This window comes from Staurois parvus, unplaced genomic scaffold (genome assembly GCF_062004578.1).
Source record: "Staurois parvus isolate SC_StPar_1 unplaced genomic scaffold, SC_StPar_1.0 ptg000564l, whole genome shotgun sequence".
NCBI classification, from domain to species: Eukaryota; Metazoa; Chordata; class Amphibia; order Anura; family Ranidae; genus Staurois; species Staurois parvus.
In genome coordinates this window covers 1,155,164-1,178,033 of record NW_028318360.1, presented here as the reverse complement: position 1 = coordinate 1,178,033, position 22,870 = coordinate 1,155,164, and the positions used below count along the sequence as shown (strand labels likewise).

The 22,870-nt window shown below is 41.6% G+C and overlaps 1 protein-coding gene across 4 annotated transcripts in view; it reads left to right on the top strand.

The window, feature by feature from the left end:
• Positions 1–22,870, top strand: part of ZFYVE28 (zinc finger FYVE-type containing 28) — a 371,188-nt gene that overhangs the window by 182,667 nt on the left and 165,651 nt on the right. For all 4 annotated transcript variants that reach the window (XM_089691531.1, XM_089691530.1, XM_089691528.1 and 1 more), the window contains exon 2: positions 3,658–3,798. In XM_089691531.1, coding sequence (XP_089547657.1) covers positions 3,658–3,798 — 141 coding nt within the window. The remainder of the gene's footprint in view (positions 1–3,657; positions 3,799–22,870) is intronic.

Here is a 22,870-nt window from a genome sequence, read left to right as displayed (position 1 = left end):
CAGTTTGACAGCCTCCACTCTCTTCCTGTGTGACAGCCTCCACTCTCTTCTTGTGTGCTGTATGGAGAGGGGTTTGTCTCTTTCCTCCAATCCGCTCTCAGAACTCACCTTACTGAGCTCTGCAGAGTGTAACTTCAGCTCTCTGTCCCCTTTTTTCTGAACTCTCTGGCAAGCTTTATAATTCAGCACTTTGGATGGCTATAGAGCAGAGATGGCTGCATATAAACAGGTGCAACCTATATAAGACGATTTGTTTCATCACTGTGTATCACATGAGGCCCATCACTTCACTGGGCATATGGAAGGGTTTACAACCACTTAAACTGCAGTACGGAAAAGTGAGGTTACTGGCCTTGCTATGTTGTCTGAAAGGGTTCCTGGATCTCAAGACTATCAGAACAGAAGTATTATTATTATTATTCAGTATTTATATAGCGCTAAAAGGTTTGCTCAGCGCTGTACATCATAGTGGGGGACAGAACATGAGACATAACAGTAACAAAACTATACGCGAGGGGTTCGAGGGCCCTACTCTTTCTAGCTTACAATCTAGGAGGGAGGGGATAGTGGTACAGGAGGAAGTGGCTGTGGGGGATGGAGTGGTAGGAGGAGTGGAGGAGATCGGCTGTTAGGTGACGGCGGGGTAGGCTTCCCTGAAGAGATGGGTTTTCAGGGTGCGCCTAAAGGTGAGGAGGGTAGGTGACACTCTGATGGATTGGGGTGGTGAGTTCCAGAGGATGGGGGAAGTCCTGGAGAAGTCCTGCAGTCGGGTGTGGGAGGTGGAGACAAGGGAGCTAGAAAGTAGGAGGTCTTGTGAGGAGCGAAGATTACGAGTAGGGTGGTATTTGTGTATCAGGTCGGTGAGGTAGTTTGGGGCAGCATTGTGAATGGCTTTGTATGTCTGTGTTAGTAGTTTGAATTTATTGTGTTGGGCAATCGGGAGCCAGTGGGGGGGAATGACAGGGGGGTGGCAGAAGAGGAGTGGTTGGTAAGGTGGATGAGTCTGGCCGCTGAGCTCAGGATAGACTGAAGTGGGGATAGCCTGCGATGAGGTAGGCCGGTGAGAAGGGAGTTGCCGTAGTCCAGACGTGAGATAATAAGGGAGTGAACGAGTTGTTTAGTAGTGTCTGGGGTTAGGAACGTACGTATTTTGGAGATGTTGCGGAGGTGGAGCTTGCATGAGTTTGCCAACGATTGGAAATGGGGTTGGAAGGACAGGTTTGAGTCTAGAGTGACACCTAGGACTTTGGCTTGCGGGGTGGGAGTGATGGTGGCGTTGTTGGTCATGATGGAGAGGGTGGGGGGGGGGGGGGGCACACGCTGGGGGGAAAATCAGGAGCTCGATTTTGGAAAGGTTCGATTTGAGGAAATGGAGCGACATCCAGTCTGATATGTCGTTCAGTAGGTGGGTGATACAGGCGGAGACTGAAGGGGTGAGGCGAGGGGTGGAGAGGTAAATTTGCGTGTAATCGGCATAGAGATGGTAGTTGAAGCCGTGGGAGTGTATCAGTTTGCCGAGGGAGAAGGTGTAAAAGGAGTAGAGAAGGGGCCTGAAGACAGAGCCTTGGGAGACCCCAACAGAGAGGGGGAGGTGGTAGCGTTATAGGTAATGCTGAAGGAGCATTGGGATAGATAGGAGGAGAGCCAGGAGAGAGTGGAGTCTCTGATGCCGAGGGAGTGTAGTTTATTGAGGAGGGGGTGGTCAACTGTGTCGAAGGCCGCGGAAAGGTCGAGGAGTAAGAGGACTGAGTAGTGGCCATTAGCTTTGGCAGTTAGCAGGTCATTAGTGATTTTGAGTAGGGCGGTTTCGGTGGAGTGTAGGGGAAGGAAGCCAGACTGTAGTGGATCGAGGAGGTTGTTGTCAAGTACAAGCATTTTGCTGGAAATATATACACATGTGTATTTCAATTATTTACTTGACTGCCTGAAATGCTGTTTTCAATGTATTTTATTATTATAAACCTTTGGCAGTTAGTCAAATGCACCTGAAAACACAAATAATGTATTTGCCCTGCATTTGATATTTCAAATGGAGGACTCTGGACTCTAGGCCCAGCCTGTAAAAAGGGCCTAGATGTCAGCCCCGGGTGTACTAACCCTGATCCTCTGTCATTTTAATTGTCAAATACAAGAGCATTTTTGGTAAGGGTTTACAACCAATTTAAGCCTCCAATATCCAACTAAAACATCTCTAAATGGATGGTCTGCATTGAGCGAACATTGTTTTGGCCACTGTGCTCTGTGATTGTTAAATATTGCAGTTTTAATATTTGGTCATGGGGTACCAGGTGACGGAATCCCTGACAATAATTGGGGGGTGGGGGGGGGTTTCTTGGAAAGTCTTGTTGTGTAGTCTGTGGGGTCTACTAACATTCTATGGCGCTCTTGCTTGTTTCTTGTAATTGTTGATGTGCAGCTTGTGCAAATGTTTAATGACAAAACATGTATTTTGGGATCTCCTACGTGGCACCAGTTTTAAAAGCTTTCACGTCTGTAAAGAACCTACATGTGCACTTGATAGAAGTTGTTTATTTCCATATATACGCTCACCGGCCACTTTATTAGGTACACCTTGCTTGTGCCAAGAAAATATCCCCCCCCCCCCACCCATTACACCATCACCAGCCTGAACCGTTGATCCCAGAAATGGTATTCTGCATACCTTTGTTGTAATGAGCGGTTATTTAAATGACTGTTGTCTTTCTATCATCTCAAACCAGTCTACACATTCTCCTCTGACATCAACAAGGCATTTTTGTCCACACAACTGCCACTCACTGGATATTTTCTCCTTTTCAGACCATTCTCTGTAAAACCCTAGAGATGGTTGTGCGTGAAAATCCCAGTAGATCAGCAGTTTTTCAAATACTCAGACCAGCCCATCTGGCACCAACAACCATGCAACGTCAATGTCACTTAAATCCCCTTTCTTCCCCGTTCTGATGCTCGGTTTGAACTTCCAGTTGTCTTTACCATGTCTAAATGGTTCCATGCGATTGGCTGCTTAGCAATTTATTTTACCAAGCAATTGAACAGGTGTACCTAATAAAGTGACCGGTGAGTGTATATGGCCCAGTGAGCTCCACTTGCTTCCCAGTCCTATGCCGAGTGACGGCCCTGCTGAATACTGAACACATGAGGTTGACCGGTCAGAACCAGCACCGTTCTTTGCATTTTCTGAATGAATGTAAAGTGTTCTGTGTCTGGACGAGCTGGAGAGTCAGGGTGGTGATGTCACGCTCTCCACTTCATCCAATCAAAGAATGCTTTGCAGTCATTCAGAAGATGCAAAGCATTACCTGAATGGCACTGGTTCCGAACGGTCGACTTCCTATGTTCAGTATACAGCAGGGCAGCTGCTCGGCATATGAGCCAGAAGCGTGTAGAGATCACTGAAGCAGCAGGGTCTATTGCAGTGATTTGCAGCTCCAGGTATGGAATAAGTTAGTTTGTTCCAAGCTGGATGTAACTACGTATAAAATATCCATACCTGGAATTCTTCACGTTGTATAGTTCACCTTTACTGTCCTGCAACTAGTAGACAGCTCAACGTCTACCTGACGTACCTCATGTGATTGTATTGTTTTCTGACAGATTCCTGCACTCCATGTGTATGGTAATATTGATCTTATATCCTATATTTTTTTCCTTTTCCAGAGGTCGGACCCGCAGCTTCTCGCCCAATTCTACTATGCAGATGAAGAGCTGAACCAGGTGGCTGCAGAACTGGACAGCCTGGATGGGCGGAAGGACCCTCAGAGGTGTACACTGCTTGTTAACCAATTCCGCTCCTGCCAGGTGAGGTCACACTTCAGTAATGACTTGTTAAGGATGGGTGTCCTGGGTTTTCACTACAAGAAAAAGCAAGTTCAGCATTCTGTTAAAAGCCCAGCCCATGGTTATTTCCATTCACCATTATTTTATTTATTTCAGGTACTTATATAGCGCCATCAATTTACGCAGCGCTTTATATATATATATATATATATATATTGTACATTCACATCAGTCCCTAACCCTCAAGGGGTGTACAATCTAAGGTCCCTAAATTACATTCATACATACACATACTAGGGCTAATTTAGATAGGAGCCAATTAACCTACCAACATGTCTTTGGAGTGTTGGAGGAAACCGGAGTACCTGGAGGAAACCCACGCAGGCACAGGGAGAACATGCAAACTCCAGGCAGGTGGTGCCGTGGTTGGGGTTCGAACCAATGACCCTAGTACTGCCAGGTGGAAGTGCTAACCATTTAGCCACTGTGCTGCCCATACTCCTCTGCAACTATGTTGGAGCCCTCAGATATACCCCATGCTTCTGGGTATGGATGTATGAGCTTCTCCATATTTCCTGCAATAGAAAAAGTGACGGGTTTAGAAAGTGTATTTTAGATGTGCGTCACTGGTATCTGTTTAAAAAAGAAAAAATGCCATATTATATTTTTATGGTTCTCCTGCATTTTCTATTTAGAGCAAATCTCTTTCCAAAATGTGTTCTCATATGGGTTAGAACTTTTTTTTTTTGCTTTGTCTCTGTTGAGATTTCCCTTCCTACCGTTCTCCTGCACAGTAAGGCTAGGTTCACAGTAATCCGCGGAGTAAAACGCAGCATTGTGCCATGCAGGCAGCTGTTAGTGTGAGCTCCAGCAGGCAGCAGTGCGATGTGCATTTACTATTTTTCTTTTAACTTTATTTGAAGTGTCACGTGACAATAACAATTCAGTATTGTCTCCGCACAACTGCAGTGTGGTGACATGCATTGCCATCCAGTGTGCGGCACTGCATATTACACCAGCTTGGCAGTGTTAACAGGGCACTCAAAAACTGGTTGTTTCTCCTCGTGGGGACCTGCATTATTCCACTGCAGAAAACACAGGTCACTGCATATAGCGTGAACAAGCCCTAAGTGACACAGAATTTCTGAGCTTTGCCAGTGGGTAATGTTACGTAGGTTTGACAGCCTTGGTTTTAGACCTGATTCCTAACTTTTATTTAGTGTTACTAAACCCCGGACCCTGCATTCACTATATACGGTCTCCCACAGTACACACAACATGGAAACGCAATTATTTTAGTAAATATATGTAAGTATCAGGTGCAGCACTAGAACATATTATGCAGCATATAAAGCAATAAGACTTATAAAATCCAAAATACTGTGAAAAGTCATATGTCACCTAGTGGTGAACAAAGTGGATATAATGTGAATAAAATGTCCCAATTGAACACAGCCCACGTGAGGATCTGATATGATCCTAATGATGTTGCGTGGAGAAGTAATCCGGGGTGGCAGATGATAAATAAATAAATTGCGCACTCACCAGAAGTGTGTATATACACGCATATGAGATTAGCCTGTCTCATCAGGTATAACACAGATCATCTGCTTCCAAATAGGGTCAGGATCTTATACACCTTCTGGTCACGTCTGGATACGGTGCTCAGATAACCTTGATGCGCATCACCGTCAGGGGTCCCTGTAAAGGCAGATTCTGCGAATGGAGGCTCACAATAATAAAGAGAGCCCAATAAGGACCACATAGTGTGATATTGTAGAAGACTTTATTTCATCAAGACATGTGCAAGACAAATCAAGAATAAAAGAAAAGAGACACTGACCATATAAAATTCAGGATGGCCACCAGCGGTGGCTAGACGTCCAGTAACTGTAGTAAATATAAACTGCTTATTACCTTTTCTCATCAGCATTTGGAGCAGTCTTGTGACTTCTGTCAGTGTCCAGCAGAGCACTGATTAAAGCTTGTAGAAGGAGTTTTCATGCTCTTCTGATTGTCCTATGAGGCTGCATAATCCCTGACCCTCTGTCGAGACAGTGCTGATTGGCCCTGTGCTGATCAGATGCACTTTCCCAAGAAAAAAAAACAAAAAACACTTTAGCAATACACACCAAACTGAGCATGTGCAGCTCGTCCTCAAGTCTCTGATCAATCAAGAGATGGATTGGGGACAGTAGAAGGGGAGGATCAGAGTAGACAGAATCAAACATCCTTCTTACACAGTGCAGAGGATTAACCCCTTAGGTTCCTCAGTGAGTATAACATGCATGCTTTACTGCATATACAGACTGATTTTACTGTTGTGGGTTTAGTAACACTTTAAAAGAGAACTATGGGATATTTTTTTTTTTTTAAATCATACTTACCTAGATGGATGCAGGATTGGCCTGATGCTACATATGTCCCCTGTCTGCTCTAAATTTGAGAAGCCGTTGTGAGCAGAGAGCGGTTACGGTCAGTCATTGCTGTCTGCTCTGAAGCCCCCTCCTCCCATGCTCACTGGAGTGCTGGGTTGTGGAGTGGGAGGGAGCGGCTGGCTCAGGCTCTCAGCAGATCACTGATCCAGATTCTGGGGTGGATCCCAACTTTAAAGTTGGGATCTTTCCCCAGCATGGACCGCCTGAGTGATGTCAGCCGACAGCGGGCTTCAGCCCACTGTCAGCTGAAAAGGGATCACAGGAGTGCAGAATGAACTGCACTCCTGTGATCCACAGGAGAAGTACAGCCAAAAGAGCTTTGGCTGTACTTCTCCTTTTTAAAGCAGTATTAAACCAAAAATGTAATATATTGCAGCTTACCAATCATTAGATGTTGTGGCTGTATATGTACATGGGTTAAAGGTTTACATGAATAAATAAAAGCTGATTATTGTAAGCACCTCTGTCAGTGGCAAATGTTTTGTTTTAAAATTCTTAACTGATACATCTGTAGGACAGCTTGTTCTCTTGAAAATCAGGTTGTAGATCACCAAGTGAAAATAAAAGAAAAAAAGCCTTAATAAAAAGTAATACAGCCATCATTTCTAAGAGTTGGTAAGCTGTAATATAATAAATGTTTGCTTTGGGTTTAGTACCACTGTTATTGATTTATTTATTTGTAACATTTACAACTTTTCAAGTTCAGCTGTAAAGAGTACCTGGCAGAATTTTTCTTCAAACGATCATTTATATGAGGAAATGGGCACAAGAACTTTTGATCTTGGTGCCCAAGTGTCTCTGGGGTTATTTTCCAGCCAGCAATCCAACTTTCTTCCAGCAGAGGGGGCCCTCTTTGAAAGTGTTGTCTTTTGACATGTGATGTTTGCTGCTGCTGCTTGAATGCAGTCAGCCTCATTCATCATGATATACTGCAGGACAAAGCACATTCTTTTTTCATCCTAGCATTTGGGAACACTGTGGATGTTATGAGTGCCTCTTTTTTAAAAGGCCTAATTGGGCACATTTTGTGTTTTTTGGAGTAGTAAGAAGCTCATCTGGAGACCGATGACATGTTTGCAGGGGATCTGAGATATTCTGGTCCTTGCAAAATAAAGTGTGTGCTTAGCCAGCCAGCGGGGGCTATTTACTAAAATTTCCTTGTGCAAAATCGGGTGCAGCTCTACATAGAAACCAATCCGCTTCCAGGTTTTATTGCCAAAGCTTAATGGAACAACCATGGCTCCCTCCTATAGATGCAATGGAGGAGTGAGAGTAGCCACCTTAGGACAGGAAGTTGGAGATGTACTAAAACTGGTGCACACAGAATCTGTTTCAGCTGTGCATACTAACCAGTCAGCTTGTAAGTTTTATTGTCAAAGTTTAACCCCTGGTTCACATATATGCGGCCGTGCAGGTAGTGTTTTGCGCGGGCGTGAGAGCCCATTCATTTGAATGGACTCCCGTGCCCCGTGACACACAGGGAAGAAGTCCCTGCACTTCTTTGGAAACCGCAATCCGCACGGGAACTCCCAGTGTGGTTGCGTTTTCCAGTGTGGGTGGCGTGCCATTAGAAGTAATGGCACCCACCCGCGAATCCGCATTCCTCTGTGTGGGTGGTGCGGCTGCACAGATTTTCGTGCAGATCTGCAGCGGCACCACCCGCATATATGTGAACCAAGCCTAATTGAACGAGCGGAAGTTAGAAGCTGATTGGCTACCATGTACAGCTGCACCACATTCTGAGCGCTCCAGTTTTAGTAAATATCCCCCAGTATATTGATGCGTTCCTATAGAACAGCCAATGTCCACTTTATAAGGCTTAGTCAATATGAACAACTCTCACATCTGCAGGGAGGAGTAAGAGGGGAGCTGGAAGTTTGTGCGTTTTTTTGGTTTCTTTTTTTTTTTTTTTTTAACCAGCCCTGCAATTTTTAAAATCTCATTATATAAAATTTCATTGAAAATAATTTACCCTTGGAGGTTACAAAAGACAACACTAAATGCAAATTAAGTTAGCCAGATGCCAAAGAACTCCCCGGAGCTTTATTACGAAGCTAATTAAAGCCTATAGATGTAAGTATTGCTTGTCTTGTGTTCCTAGTTAAATGTGTGCGCTGCCAAAAGAATACAGGCCGATAACGTGATAAAGCGATGTTTGGGAACGCGACGTGTAAACCGTAAAAAGAACAGTTTAGTTCCTGCAGAGTGAGATGTGTTTTCATCATTAACCCCCCGCCTGATCTGCAGAGAAAGACGCAGTACATCAACCAAACGCTGACACCGGATAGAGAATCGTGCACGGCGTCTGAGTTCTTTGATTGTAGCCGCGTCAGTCAGGCATATGACCGCAGCCAATAGCCAGATTTTTTAATCAAAATAAGAGCGAAGAGGGAATTTACAAAAACAGATGCAGAATGATAGTCATCATCATTTCATTATCTAGTGCCATCTTTTTTTTTTGTAAGGGTTTACTATAAATATGCATGATTTAATGCTGAACTCCAGGCAGCTTTATGCCAGTAATGTATTCATTTAAAAAAATGTGTTTTACATTGCAGCAGTGTACAGTAAATACTGGAACCTGTCCCAGTGTTAGTCTTCTGTAAGCCCTGGCACTGCAGCACTCCGTGTGGGAGAAGGGGCAATTGGGTCTCTATTGCTTTGGATTGTGTTGGAAACTGGGAGGGGGAATTCTCAGGGATGCCTTACTCAGTCTGCTACTACACCTGTATTGGTCAGTGACAGGTTGGATCAGGATGCATTTCATAACTTCTGTATGATCTTCAGAGAGACCCAGGACCTGACTGTACAGGCGGGTAGGTGTGCAAGGGTAATAGAATTACAAAACCTGTGTTAGTTGTTCATTTAGGCCCCATGTACATGGGACACTTCTGAACGATGGAAACTGACTGCTGGAAAATGTAGGTTAAAAAAGTCTGTTTAGCCTTATTTGCATAACGCGTTTATGCGCTTTTGTGTTTAGAAGCGTTTTTTAAAGATAAGCACAAGAGAATCTCCCAAATGCCCAGAATGCACTGAAAAGTGGTAAATTATTAACTATTTCAGACTTTTAGAAAAATACAGAGAGTAGAAGCAGAGAAAGAAGTATGTGTTGAGATTAGCTTAGGTGTGAGTTGTTCATTAACATTTCTTTTGTTTCCAAGGGTGGGAAAGGTGGAGTGAGTCATTAAGGTCACCTGGCAGGGGGTCTTCATGAGGAATTTAAGGTGTGAATGGTCAATAATGTATCTTTTGTTTCCAAGGGTGGGAGAGGTCTGAGGTGTGAATTGGTCATTACAATGTGTGAAAATCTTGGTAGGAACATCCTGTGTTCAGTGTTTTGTCCATTTGAGTACCTTGAAAACGCTTTGCATGCATTTTTCATGATGAAAAAAGGCTCTGGACAGCAGCGGGAATTGGAAGAGTTAAGAAAAAAAATTTTCCAAACACGTGTTTTGAAACGCTGATAAAATCAACTGCTGAACGCAAGTTTTCTGCGTTCAAAAAAACAACTGTAAACTCAAATGCCTGTAAATGACGATGTTACATGGACACATAGGAAAACATTAGGGGGAGTTCAGGGGCTGCTGAAAAACACGCTGAACAGCTCCTAAACGTGAGTTTATCAGCAGCAGTGTACATGAGCCCTTATCTGTCTTGCAACTGTGCAGTGAACTGTTTGTCTGGCGTTACACCACATTGACCTATTTAAAGCTGAACTCCAGGAGAAAAAAGATTTACCCTTGCAGTGGGTCTGCCTTCCTACTGCAAAGGTTAACTGCTGGGCACGGGTATCAAACTGGCGGCCCTCCAGCTGTTGCCAAACTACAAGTCCCATGAGGCATTGCAAGATTGACAGGTACAAGCATGACTCCCAATGGTAGAGACATGATGGGACTTGTAGTTTTGCAACAGCTGGAGGGCTGCCAGTTTGACACCCCTGGCCTAGGGGATGATAAATAAATTGATATACTTACCTTATTCTTTGATTCTGCAAGCTTCCTCCTCTTCATGTCCCTTGGTCGCAGCTCTCTGGCATCATCCCTTACAATGCAGGACCAGTAATCCTGTATTGAATGGGAGTACGCCGAGAGCCCACCCACATTCCAGAGCAATGGACAACAGAGGAAAGCACCAGATGCTGAGGGAGCAAGGAATAATGTGGGTATATAACCTTTTTTAATTATCTCCTAGGTAAAACAAGTACATTTCAGGAGTTTGGTCAGAGCCACATTAAAGTGTTACTAAACCCACAACAGTAAAATCAGTCTGTATATGCAGCAAAGCATGCTTGTTATACTCACTGTGGAACATAAGGGGTTAATTCTCTGCATTGTGTAAAAATACCATTTGATCCTGACTTCTCTGTACCTCCTCTTGTTTAAATGTCCACACTGATAAGACAGACTGAACCCATAGCCCTTTTGCACATGCTCAGTTTAGTGTGTATTGCTAGAGGTTTTTCTTTTTCTTGGGAGAGTGCATGTGATCAGCACAGGGCCAATAAGCACTGCCCAGACAGAGGTCAGGGGTTATGCATCCTCTTAGAGCAGAAAGAAAACTCCTCCTACAAGCTTTAACCAGTGCTCAGCTGAAGTCACAAGACTGCTCTAACTGCTGATAAGAAAAGGTATTTAGCAGTTTATATTTATTATAATAATTGCACTTCCATGTTCTGTGTGGGAAACCAGATATAGTGAATGCAGGGTACTGGGTTTAGTAACACTTTGACACATACAGCCTGCACCCCTCTTTGTTAATTCTCTCTTATGTGTCCAGGATTCGATAAGATATTGGAATGCAAAAAACTGAGCTGCAAAGCAGGCTGCTCTGCTACCTTTCTAGCTAACCCTTAGTGCTCTGGGATTTATTTGTCATGTGTAAATGTTTTTTTAAATAAAATTGTAAATTACATTTTTAACAAATTGAAAGCTAAAAATAAATAAAAAGCTAAACTAAAAATTGTCAAAAAATGTATCATTTCCTATTTAAGATAAATGGAGTAAACGTTTTCAGCGAAGAAATGAGGCAGTGTTTCCTGGACATCCGCAGCAGCACTGATTTTGATGAAGTCTGAAGCTGGCAGCTGTGCAACTACCGGACTTTGTAGTTACATTGCAGACGGCAGAAAAAGCGAAAGCATGTTTGTTGTAGTTTTTAATTGTATATTTTCATGGAGGTAGCTATATATTTATTTATTTCAGATACTTATATAGCGCCGTCAATTTACGCAGCGCTTTACATATATATTGTACATTCACATCAGTCCCTAACCCTCAAGGGGTGTACAATCTAAAGTCCCTAACTCACATTCATATACAAGGGCCAATTTAGACAGGATCCAATTAACCTACCAACATGTCTTTGGCGTGTGGAAGGAAACCGGAGTACCCGGAGGAAACCCACGCAGGCACAGGGAGAACATGCAAACTCCAGTCAGGAGGTGCCGTGGCTGGGATTCAAACCAACAACCCTAGTACTGCCAGGCAGAAGTGCTAACCATTTAGCCACTGTGCTGCCCCTATTGTCTCATTGAATTTGCATACTCCACTACAAGGGTATCAGTGCCGCATTATGCTGTGCCTTGTGGATAGCCCATAAGGTTCCTCTTCTTTTTGATTGTTGTATAGTTTGCATAATACAATTAAAGTTGATGATGCTAAATATTTTTCTTCTGATAAAAAAAAATCATAAACGAAATACACACATGTTGGTTGAAATGCTATTTAGAATTAGAACCGCCTTTGTCATCACAACTGCCTGTTTGGGGTAACTCTCTAGCAGATTTAAAGAAAAATTCCAGCTATGGATATTTCATACTTGGTTACATTGATCTAGCTTGGACCAATTTAACTACAGTCAAAAATATGGCAGCCCTGCATTTCTGTCAGATAATGCACCACTTGGCCCAGAAAATTTAAAAGTTTGTGGTGATTGTGCAATTTATAATTAAACTCGCCTGTATCAATTAACAGGTGCTGACAAAATAGAAATCACACCGGCAACCAGTTAAAATGGTGAAAAATTGATTCAATCTTTCTGTTTGTCTTTGTGTGCCACATGGAGTATGGAGAAGAGAATAAGGATTTGAGAACAAACATTGTGGAAAAGCATGGACAATCTCAAGGTTACAAGTCCGTCTCCAGAGATCTTAATGTTCCTGTGTCCACTGTGCGCAACATTGTCAAGAAGTTTACAGCCCATAGCACTGTAGCTAATCTCCCTGGACGTGGATGAAAGAAAAATTGATTAAAGATTGCAACAAAGGATTGTTGGAATGGTGTATAAAGAACCTCGATCAACTTCCAGACAAATTCAAGCTGACCTTCAGGCACAGGGTAAAACTGTGTCAGCTCGCACTATACGTTGCCATCTGAATGTAAAGGGATGCTATGTAAAGGGAGACCCAGGAGGACCCCACTGCTGACACAAAAACATAAAAAAGCCAGATTGGAGTTTGCCAAAACTTGCCTGCGGAAGTCGAAATCCTTTTGGGAGACAAAACCACAGCTCTTTGGTAAAGCCCATCATTCTACTGTTTTCAGAAAAAGAAATAAGACCTTTAAAAAAAAAAGAATACAGTCCATTCAGTCAAACCTGGTGGAGGTTCATTGATGTCTTGGGGTTTCTTTGCTGCGTCAGGCACTGGATGTCTAACTGTGTACATGGCACAATGAAATTGGAAGACTACCAAAGAATTCTGGGGTGCAATGTAGTGCCCAATGTCAGAAAGTTGGGTCTTTGTCAGAGGTCATGGGTCTTACAGCACGACAGGTCAGAATACACACAGAAATGGTTTCAGACAAAGCGCTGGAGAGTATTGAACTGACCAGCAATGAGTCCAGATCTCAGTCCCATTGAGCACCTGTGGAGAGATCTCAAAACAGCAGTTGGGAAAAGTTACTCTTCTAATCTGAGAGACCAGAAGCTGATGGCGAAAGAAGAGTGGTCTAAAATTCCAGTAGAGAGGTGTAAGAAACTCATTGATAGTTTCAGGAAGCAATTGATTTAAAATATTTTTTTCAAAGGGACGTGCTACCAAATATTTAATTGAGGGTGCCAGTAATTTTGTCCTGTCCATTTTTGGTGTTTTGCTTGGAATGTGTCAGGTTTGGCTTTTTGTTTCTCCATTTTTTTTTGTATCATACCAATAGAAACAAAAAAAAAGAAACATGAGGATGTCTAAACATTTGTAATTGCAACAATTTTCTGGGCAAAGTGGTACATTATCTGACAGAGATGCAGGGGTGCCAATCATTTTGGCCATAACTGTATGTATATACCATACCTGGCCGATGTCCCTGGAAGCTGGAAATCACTGAAGTAGACACCACTACTTCACTGATTTTCCACTTGTTTTCAGGTCCAGTGTTGAGCAACTGGCCTTCTGTATTGTCAATACGGGGAATTGGCCGCTCAGCACGGTCTCTAAGTGAACGAGGTGGAGAGGTGGGTCAGTGAAGTCACACTCTCCACTTCGTCCAGTGAATGGATTTTTTTTATGATCGGCGGCAGTACTGAGCAAGCAGATGGTAGTGTGAAAAGGGGGAATCCTCTCGCACAGAAGACCAGCAGGTCCCAAAAGATTACAGATATCACTGTAGTATTGCTGACTACTACAGTGATTTCCAGCTTCTCCAATGGTCCATCAGGTATGGAATAAAACATGCTTGCTTTTGCCAATCCAAATAATTCCTGGAGTTCAGCTTTAAGCAACCTACCAGGAATAGGTATACTTACAGTATTTTAAGATCATATGACACTTGATTTTCACAAAGATGTATTCTATGTAACTAGTTATGTGACTTCTCACAGCAACTGGTTGCATTTGAGCTTGTTTAAAGGCTTCACTGCAATGTAGGACTCTGCAGATGATTCTGGGTAAGCACAGTTCACATCTCTGTGTTTATGAATTACATGACTTTAAGGTGTGTTGAACTCTATATAATGTGCATTTTAATGTAACGGCATCAAAGTTGAAGCAAACGTCGTACCTAAAACACACAGATGTGAACAAGGTCTAAATAATTTGGAAAACTGGGTGAATGTTTTCACTGCAACACGATGAACTATTCTGTAGAACAGTGACATTAAATTTCAGTGAAATCCACTTTAATTTCAAGTTGTTGAACTGCAAACTGTGGAAACAGTCCAGGTGGAGTAAATACTTGTGCAAAACATAAAATGTATTACTCTTCAGTTGGCTGACCCTTTAACAGACGTTAAAATACAGTATATAATTATTAATTATGTATTTGACTTTTTGTCTCACTTTTTTTTGCTGCTTTTCAGTAAATAACCTAAAAAAGTTCAAATAATTTCAGGATTAATTCCACTCAAATGTTTAAACATAATCTAGATCAGGGTTTCTCAATCAGGGTTCCATCAAAATCTAGGGTTCCTCCAGAGATTGCTAGGGTTCCTTGAGCAATGGTCAATTTCTGCCTCTCAGGTTCCTACTGGCACCATTGATCTTTAAGGGGGTAATTCTTCCCAATGGCCACAAGGATAAGGAACGTTGATCCCACTGGCCATCACAAAATGTATCGTGAGTTGTAGATCTAGTAATTTTTAGCAGCAGTTCCAGGACAAGGTCATCCAGTGCCCAGGGCATGGATCTTAGAGATGAGATTTCTGAACATTGGTCAAAAATGGGGAATTCAGGAGGCCTTTTTTTTATTTTATTGAAAACATCTACTGCGCCAAAGCAGTACCCTGAAAAAGGTACCCTTTTTGTCTTCTGAGTTTATCCTGAAAAATATTTTGATGGTGGCCAGGCACTTATGTACCTACAGACTCATAGACATTGTATCTGCTGTGAGAGGCACATTGCCTTTAACTGCTAGTCTCAGGAGGTTTGGAATGAGATATAATGAAGTGTCTACCAAATCATACAAGTTACCAGAACACCAGGGGAAGCTCTGATGTGTAAGCAAAGCCCTGGCACTACCAGGATGGTCCTCTGGTTTGCCTTTTTGGGGTATGGTTTCCAAAGTCCAGGCTCTTAACTGGAATATCACTTTTTGCTTGACTGACCTACTAACAGAAGTTTGAAAATTCAGTCCAGAGTCCACATAAATGGATTTTAATTGCTACTGAGAAGTGTTTTTTAATACCACTAGCTTCCTTTTTGAGTCAAACGTTTCCTATCACGTTCCTTCAAAAACAAAGATCTTTTCCAGGAAATGAGGGGGCCAGGGTTCATCAGGACCATCCTTGAATCTAAGATCTGTTTCAAGCAAGTTGCATGCACCTTGTTTATCAAGGTTCAGGCCATACATTTTTCTAAATAAGGAGATCATCTTAAACTCTGCAGCAGTATGTATAAAAAAATCTCTCTGACGTGAATTTTTTCAGGCAAAAAAAAGAATGCTGGAAGGTCCAGGCATAATCACGTGTATCTTCACAGCCATCCATGGTGGCTGGTGGGAATATAAAAAAAAATCTGAACCTGTAGTTTTAAAGGCTGTGTAATGGACTTGATTGAGTTACATGATGCTGGGAACATCAGCCAATAGAAGTGATGCCAGTGGTGTGAATGGGGTAATATCAGAGGTAGAACAAAGAACAGAGGTAAAGACTAATTGTTTATTTTGGAGAAGGGATAAAACCTTTTACATTTTTGTTTGTGGCTGTGAAGGGTGGACAATCTTTCCAGTGTAGACTAAGAAAGCAACTGTGGCAGACCAACTGGCACCCCGCCTGGGTGCCTCCATCACAGAGCTGATTCCTCACCACTGGAACCCAGGAAAAAAGTATTCTACCTGGGAATTGCACGCAAGAACTAGACTATAGTAGCTTAAGTGGAAACAGGAACAACTTTTATTGAAAATTGGTACAGAATTTATACCATACAAAATCGGTTTAGGCATTATCCTGAACAATGCAAACTTAAAACAGTAATATAATCAGTACATCTAAAGAACAACTAGCAGCTAACCGTAACCTAAACAGCGATCTAATTAACAGTAAGGTAATCAACAGCTTTGATTAGTCAGGGAGCCCACCCCCTGTGTGGCAACAAGCCCACATTCCTGGATATACAAATTACATTACGCATGCTGTCTTTCAGGTGTTTGGCTTTCACTTGTGTAATCTGTCTACTAGAAAAGTCATCATAAGACAAAACGAATACAATTTTTCAGCAATCTAAAAAAGTGGAATTATTTTACCTTTATAGATTTCTTGAGGGAGGTTGTTGATAAATTTTTCTGTCCCAAGTAGAGGAGCTTCTCCAACCCAGTCTGCAGGAGGGATGCCATGTTTCCTCTCACCATTAATCTTTTACAAGATTAATATTACATCTTTCCATCCATTCCAGAAGGAAAAGTTTTTATTGTCTTTATTTAGAGATTTAATCCAAGCCTCGCTCTCAGCATTCATCACCATTGTTGTCCATTATTAGAGTGATCTGCTCTCTCCAGGGGATCAAAGGAGGAACTAAGCTTTTTTTTTTTCATGCTCTGATCGAAAGAAGACAAAATCCCGGTATAATCAGTGGGTAGAAGGCTAGCCCCTAGTCCATTCCAAGAGCCCCTGCCTTGGTTGGATCTGTCACAGCAACAAAATAACTTTTTTTTTTCTCCAACACAATGGGGAAGGGTTAGACCTTATGTGAGGTTATGATCATTGCCTCGGTTTCCTTGATCCACTTGCCCCTGTTCCTCATTTCCTGTCCTGCTTTCCGAGTTAGAGGAGGCAAGGTGAAATCCCAGGGTTGGATAAATACTTGTGAGCCACTAGAAGTTTTCTTACTCTTAAATCAATTAATTGCGTGCATAAAAATAATGTGAATAATATATATGTGAACTGCTAAAGTATTACTAATTAATTCATTACGTGCTTGAATAAATTGTATAAAATATTAGATCGCCAGGTACTTATTACACCCTCTCTAGGTGTGTGAATGTTAACTATATATATCAATATTGTACCGCGCTCCAATATATTCAACTTTGAGTGATGTTATAAATTTTATGTGATATTATAAATAGCTAAGTGTATCACCAATAGTTCAATAATTATCTAAATCTATTATACTTAAATCCATAATAAATATAAATATATAAATAAATTATAATAATAAATGTGAAGGAATCAATTAATATTTTTAAATAAAAAAATATTGGAGTGCAAAAAATATTGTTGAAAAAAGTATAAAATATATAAGTGAAAAATGAAAATGGGAATAACAGTTCAGTTCGTAAGAATAGAGATGGTATTGTAGTTCAATCTAATCTGTGTGATGAGTCAGTGTTCACGGCGTGAACCTCTCTCTCCTTTCTCCTCTCCTCAACACAGCCTTCTCAATGGGACTTTCTCCACTGGCTGCTTGGCTTATTCCTCCATATACGATACATACAGAGAAGGGAAAAGAAACATAGTGTCTTATCCGGGATAACGATTGTTTATTAAGCTTTGATCTCCCACTCACATGGTATAAATAAAAGTAGCGCTTTGTATAAAATGTGTCCAGATCAATCTACAAACAGCCTTGTAGGTGTGTTTGTCTTCATTGAATATACTCGCCGTTCCTCTGTGGATGCGTGATGACGTCACCGCCCCTCCCCTACGCGTTACACTACAGGGACTCGTAGCTTCCTCTGGGGGATGTAGAGGAAGCTACGAGTCCCTGTAGCGTAACGCGTAGGGGAGGGGCGGTGACGTCATCACGCATCCACAGAGGAACGGCGAGTATATTCAATGAAGACAAACACACCTACAAGGCTGTTTGTAGATTGATCTGGACACATTTTATACAAAGCGCTACTTTTATTTATACCATGTGAGTGGGAGATCAAAGCTTAATAAAAAATCGTTATCCCGGATAAGACACTATGTTTCTTTTCCCTTCTCTGTATGTATCGTATATGGAGGAATAAGCCAAGCAGCCAGTGGAGAAAGTCCCATTGAGAAGGCTGTGTTGAGGAGAGGAGAAAGGAGAGAGAGGTTCACGCCGTGAACACTGGCTCATCACACAGATTAGATTGAACTACAATACCATCTCTATTCTTACGAACTGAACTGTTATTCCCATTTTCATTTTTCACTTATATATTTTATACTTTTTTCAACAATATTTTTTGCACTCCAATATTTTTTTATTTAAAAATATTAATTGATTCCTTCACATTTATTATTATAATTTATTTATATATTTATATTAATTATGGATTTAAGTATAATAGATTTAGATAATTATTGAACTATTGGTGATACACTTAGCTTTTTATAATATCACATAAAATTTATAACATCACTCAAAGTTGAATATATTGGAGCGCGGTACAATATTGATATATAAGGTGAAATCCCAGCAATGGGGTCATGAACAGCAGAAAAACTTGACAAAGTATTAACTCCTCCCAAGTCTATAAAAAGTTTAAAAAATGTTTTGGATGGATTTAGGCTGTAATATAAACACATACCTGATTAACAAGGACTGCTGTCGCGTATTTAGTTTTTGGTTGAAGAAAAAGTTGCCTATTGCATTTCCAGGTCATCTTTTTTTGGCCTTGGGAACTTCAAAATTTATAAATCTAAAACTGACTGCAGTTTGAAATGGACAGGTAATTGGTAATAAAATAAAAAGTGTGAACAGGATGTGCATCACACATGTATATTTTAATATTATGGCTTTAACATTTTGGCCTTTTTCAGTGTCAACATGGAGTGTGCAGCTTGTGTGTCAAAGCTCTTCTCATTAGATCATAACTCAAGTAATGTTTTTTAGACATTTCTCTTGCTCAGCAAATCAGAGAGGGCAATGAAAATACATATGTTTTCACAAGCAAATTTACAGCAGCCTTTTATATTTAGATTTTTTTTTATTAATTGAACTCCTTAACATCTGAAAAATTCAGTTTGTTCTTGTAATTTGTAATAAGTGCTAATTATATGGGAAACTCTTTACCCGTGAACTCGGCGGCATGGCTCACCATCAGTCTAATGAGCTATAGAATGTGCTTTTTTTCTGCAACATGTATTCTTATGTTTTTTACAAATGTTTCTTCCTGCAGACTCTGCAATGCTAATAAATCTCCTTCCTTTCATCGCAGAGGCGAGATACAGGGAATGGATCGCTAAATATACGTGTAATCTGCATTTCTCTGAGCTGCAGATGATAAATCTTTATATTAGTCAATAACTGCAGGAAATGGCTCTTCAGGCGTCGCAGCTTGGTTGATTTATTCAGCGCAAACTCCATCCCGTAAAAATTTACACACAAAGTTGGTTATTTAAAAATATCTTTAACTCCTGGTAGTACTTAGATTTACAGCCATAGTCAGTCAGCAATGTAATGCATGTATTACTCTGACGAGACAGGCCGTAAAGTGATTGGATTGTTTGATTATTGATGCTTGCTCTAGATTGTATCTCAAATATGATTACTTGTTTGACAGCTTGGTTTATTATGTGGCTGTCTATTGGGGATGGCCAGCTGTTCTTGGATGTACTCAGAGAGCAGAGGGGGTGGCAGCCATATTTAGTCAAAACATGGCTAAAATAAAAACTTTTTTGATCAACAGTTGGAGATACTTCTCTGATAAATATGAAAATGGGCCATTTAAATATTAATGATACATGTGTGGGGAGGAATGACACTATGGATGGTTGGTGGCAAGAGCCTCTGTGGGAGAAGCCAAGGGACAGAGCTGTGGTATAAAGGGTTGTCAAAGTAAGCTCAGTTGTTGCCTGGGATTGAGTGAAGGATAGTCACCCAAGGGCCCCTGTGGAAGAGCAACTTTTGGGCTTCCATTAAATTACTGCCCCAAAACAAACCCTTATAAACTGGATGCATGGGTATATACATAGAAGAGCAGCCTTTGTAATTCACTGAGAATTCTCATTAGTTTATGCAATCCAGGTCAGACAGTGAGCACCCCTTCCTTTTTCTACAACACATTAGGAGCAGTTTCTCTTACCTGTTCAACCTAAAATTAATATAAACTGTCCTCTGATCCCAAGGGGTTCCTAGTGTAGCTTCAAAGTTGACAAAAATGGTTTTGTCCACTTCCATGAACAGAATATGTACTACATTTCTGCTGGACTACAAACTTTCCTGTGACTTGAATTTACTCTATTTTGAGTAAGGCCCAAGCTACAACCAAGTGAGCAAACCACAAGGGCTGAGAACTTAATGGAACAGTGGTTACCAGATCCAAGCAAGTGCCATGGAAGCAGTTACTTGCATCTGGGCCTATGTATGTGGTGATAGAGCACCAGGCCAAATGTCCCAGCAGGTGAATTGCCAAACTTACAAATAAGAGCAGTGGAGTTCTGACATTTCCTGCCAGGGTAGAACAATATCTTTCCTAGAGTCTGTTGTCTAGTTTTGGTATTGAAATTATTGCCTCTGAGAAATATCATTTGGTCATGGACTGGTAATGAGGCATTTATAGATTGCAGTAAATTCTGCCAAAAATGTCCACCTACTGTGATGTGTGTCCTTTACGTTCCCTCTTGCACACAACACATGCATGGTGTCTTTTTAGTTTCCATTGCACAGTTGTACCTTTTGCTTCAGGCTTTCCTACTTTGCAATCCCTTACAATATGAACAGTGATAACTCTGTTCCTTATAAATGTCTGTTCTGAGACTGTTAATATAAAGTCTGGAGAGTCCCAGTGTCCATAACTCCACTTATCTGAACATACATGGGCCTATTGTTCTAAAATAGTGGAGAACAACTTATTGAACACATACTGTATAACAAAACAATTTCAATAAAAACAAATTGCAAAGCTCACTGCCTTTTAAAGTAGTTGGGACACCTTTTAATAAAATAGATGAAAATGAACTGTTTTGGTGTACACAGACCACAATGTAGGATAGAAATTTAAGTAAATCCACAAGAACTCTGTGTATACCATCTTAGAGACAAGTCACTTGTAGAGCGCACATCTTACTGGCCAAAGTGTTTTTTTTTTTTTTTTTGTTTTTTTTTTTAGATGAGTCCCCTTCATCAGAGCCTACCTACCTCCTAGAATAATCTGAATTCAGAGCATACACCTCAAATAACGTGGGCCAATGAAATCAGTCAGAGGCTGCCATGACAACACAAAAGGATCTAAGTACGTAATACTCTCCCCTGATGACGTGGGCCTATAAAATGGCCATCGGTTACTATGGCAGCACCACGGGAAGTACACTAATGTTATTTCACCTCATAGTGTGACAGAGCCAGCCTCATCTGTCAGATATAACCCCAAGCATTTACACCATCTTTAATAGACTGTCGGGCTTGGGTCAATTACATTACTGATACAATGCCACACGAGGGTCCTTGGGAATGAGATTGGAGAAAGACCGAATATCATATAGTGGGGATTGAAACAGAACCTCACTGCAGTGTATAGCAGGTTTTTGGAAGATGCTTTTTATAAAATGTATAATTTTTTCCATCAATATAACAAGTGTGTGTTATGCATCTGTGTGTATTTGTATAAATGTATGTTATTTTTTTTTTTTAATACATCTATAAAACCAGTGGGCCTGATGGATATAACATAATTTACAGTACAGTATATACATGAGAATTTGTGTTCTCAAAGCCATATGTCTTTTGCCATTGCATCATTTGGAATGGGATGGTTTTGAATGGAAGGTTATGTATGTCAGTTTACTCTCTGACAATCTTGTGTGTCTTTGTGTCAGTAATGCAATTGACCCGGTCCTGTCAGACTGTCAAAGATGCTGCAGTGCTTTGGGTTATGTCAGATCAGACTGGCTCTGTCACACTTGAGGTGAAGTAACCTTAGCATGCTCCTCATGGTGCTGCTGGGTAACAGATGGCTATTTCTGTTGGCCCATGTCATCAGGGGAGCGTATCATGGGATATGGCCCAGAAACCGGTTAGTTGATTAGACATGCACTCCATGCAGATGGTGTCTTGGCTGAGCGGGATTCAAATCAAGGACACTAGTGCTGCTATCACGTACCTGGTAGCAGATCCTGATTTGATGAGGAAAGCCTCTCTTACACCTCTGACTCGGGTCCCTGGTAATGTAAACAAGAGGCGCAGGAGTGCAGAGTGGCACGAATGCCTGTATGTCCTGCTAGCGGCAGGGCAGGCGTCCACACTGGACAGGCGAAGTTGTCAGGGATCTTCAGTAAGGCAGGCAGACTGACAGGCAGCTGGGTAGCAGACTGAAAAATACTGGTACTGGGGACAGCAGCTGGTAGCAAACTGCAGATTGGCAGGAACAGCAGGGTGGTAGGCAGATATAGGTGGCAGCAGGCAGTTGCAGAGTCACACAGGTCGGGTCATACACTGGCAGGATGGATCAGGTACAGGGCACAGGCAGAAGCGTGGTCTAGGTGCAAGCCAATCAGTGAAGCAGAAGCCAATGGAACAGACAGAAGCGGAGGTCAGAGAACAAACCGAGGTCGGTGCAGGCAGAGTTTTGAGGGTAGTCTGGACCATTTGAGTAAGCAACTGGAATCAGGATACTGAGGACACTGAAGAAAAAGCGGCACTGATCTTGAGCACTAGCCCAGTTTAAATAGTGCACGTGAGCACCGCTGCACATGAGAATGCGCAATTGCACAGATGTGCATTGGTATTAGCAAGTGCCCAATTTCTGCAAGCACAAAAGGGAATATGCATTAGCCTGTGCACAGAAGTTCGTCCAGAGGAACCAGCTTGTGTATTG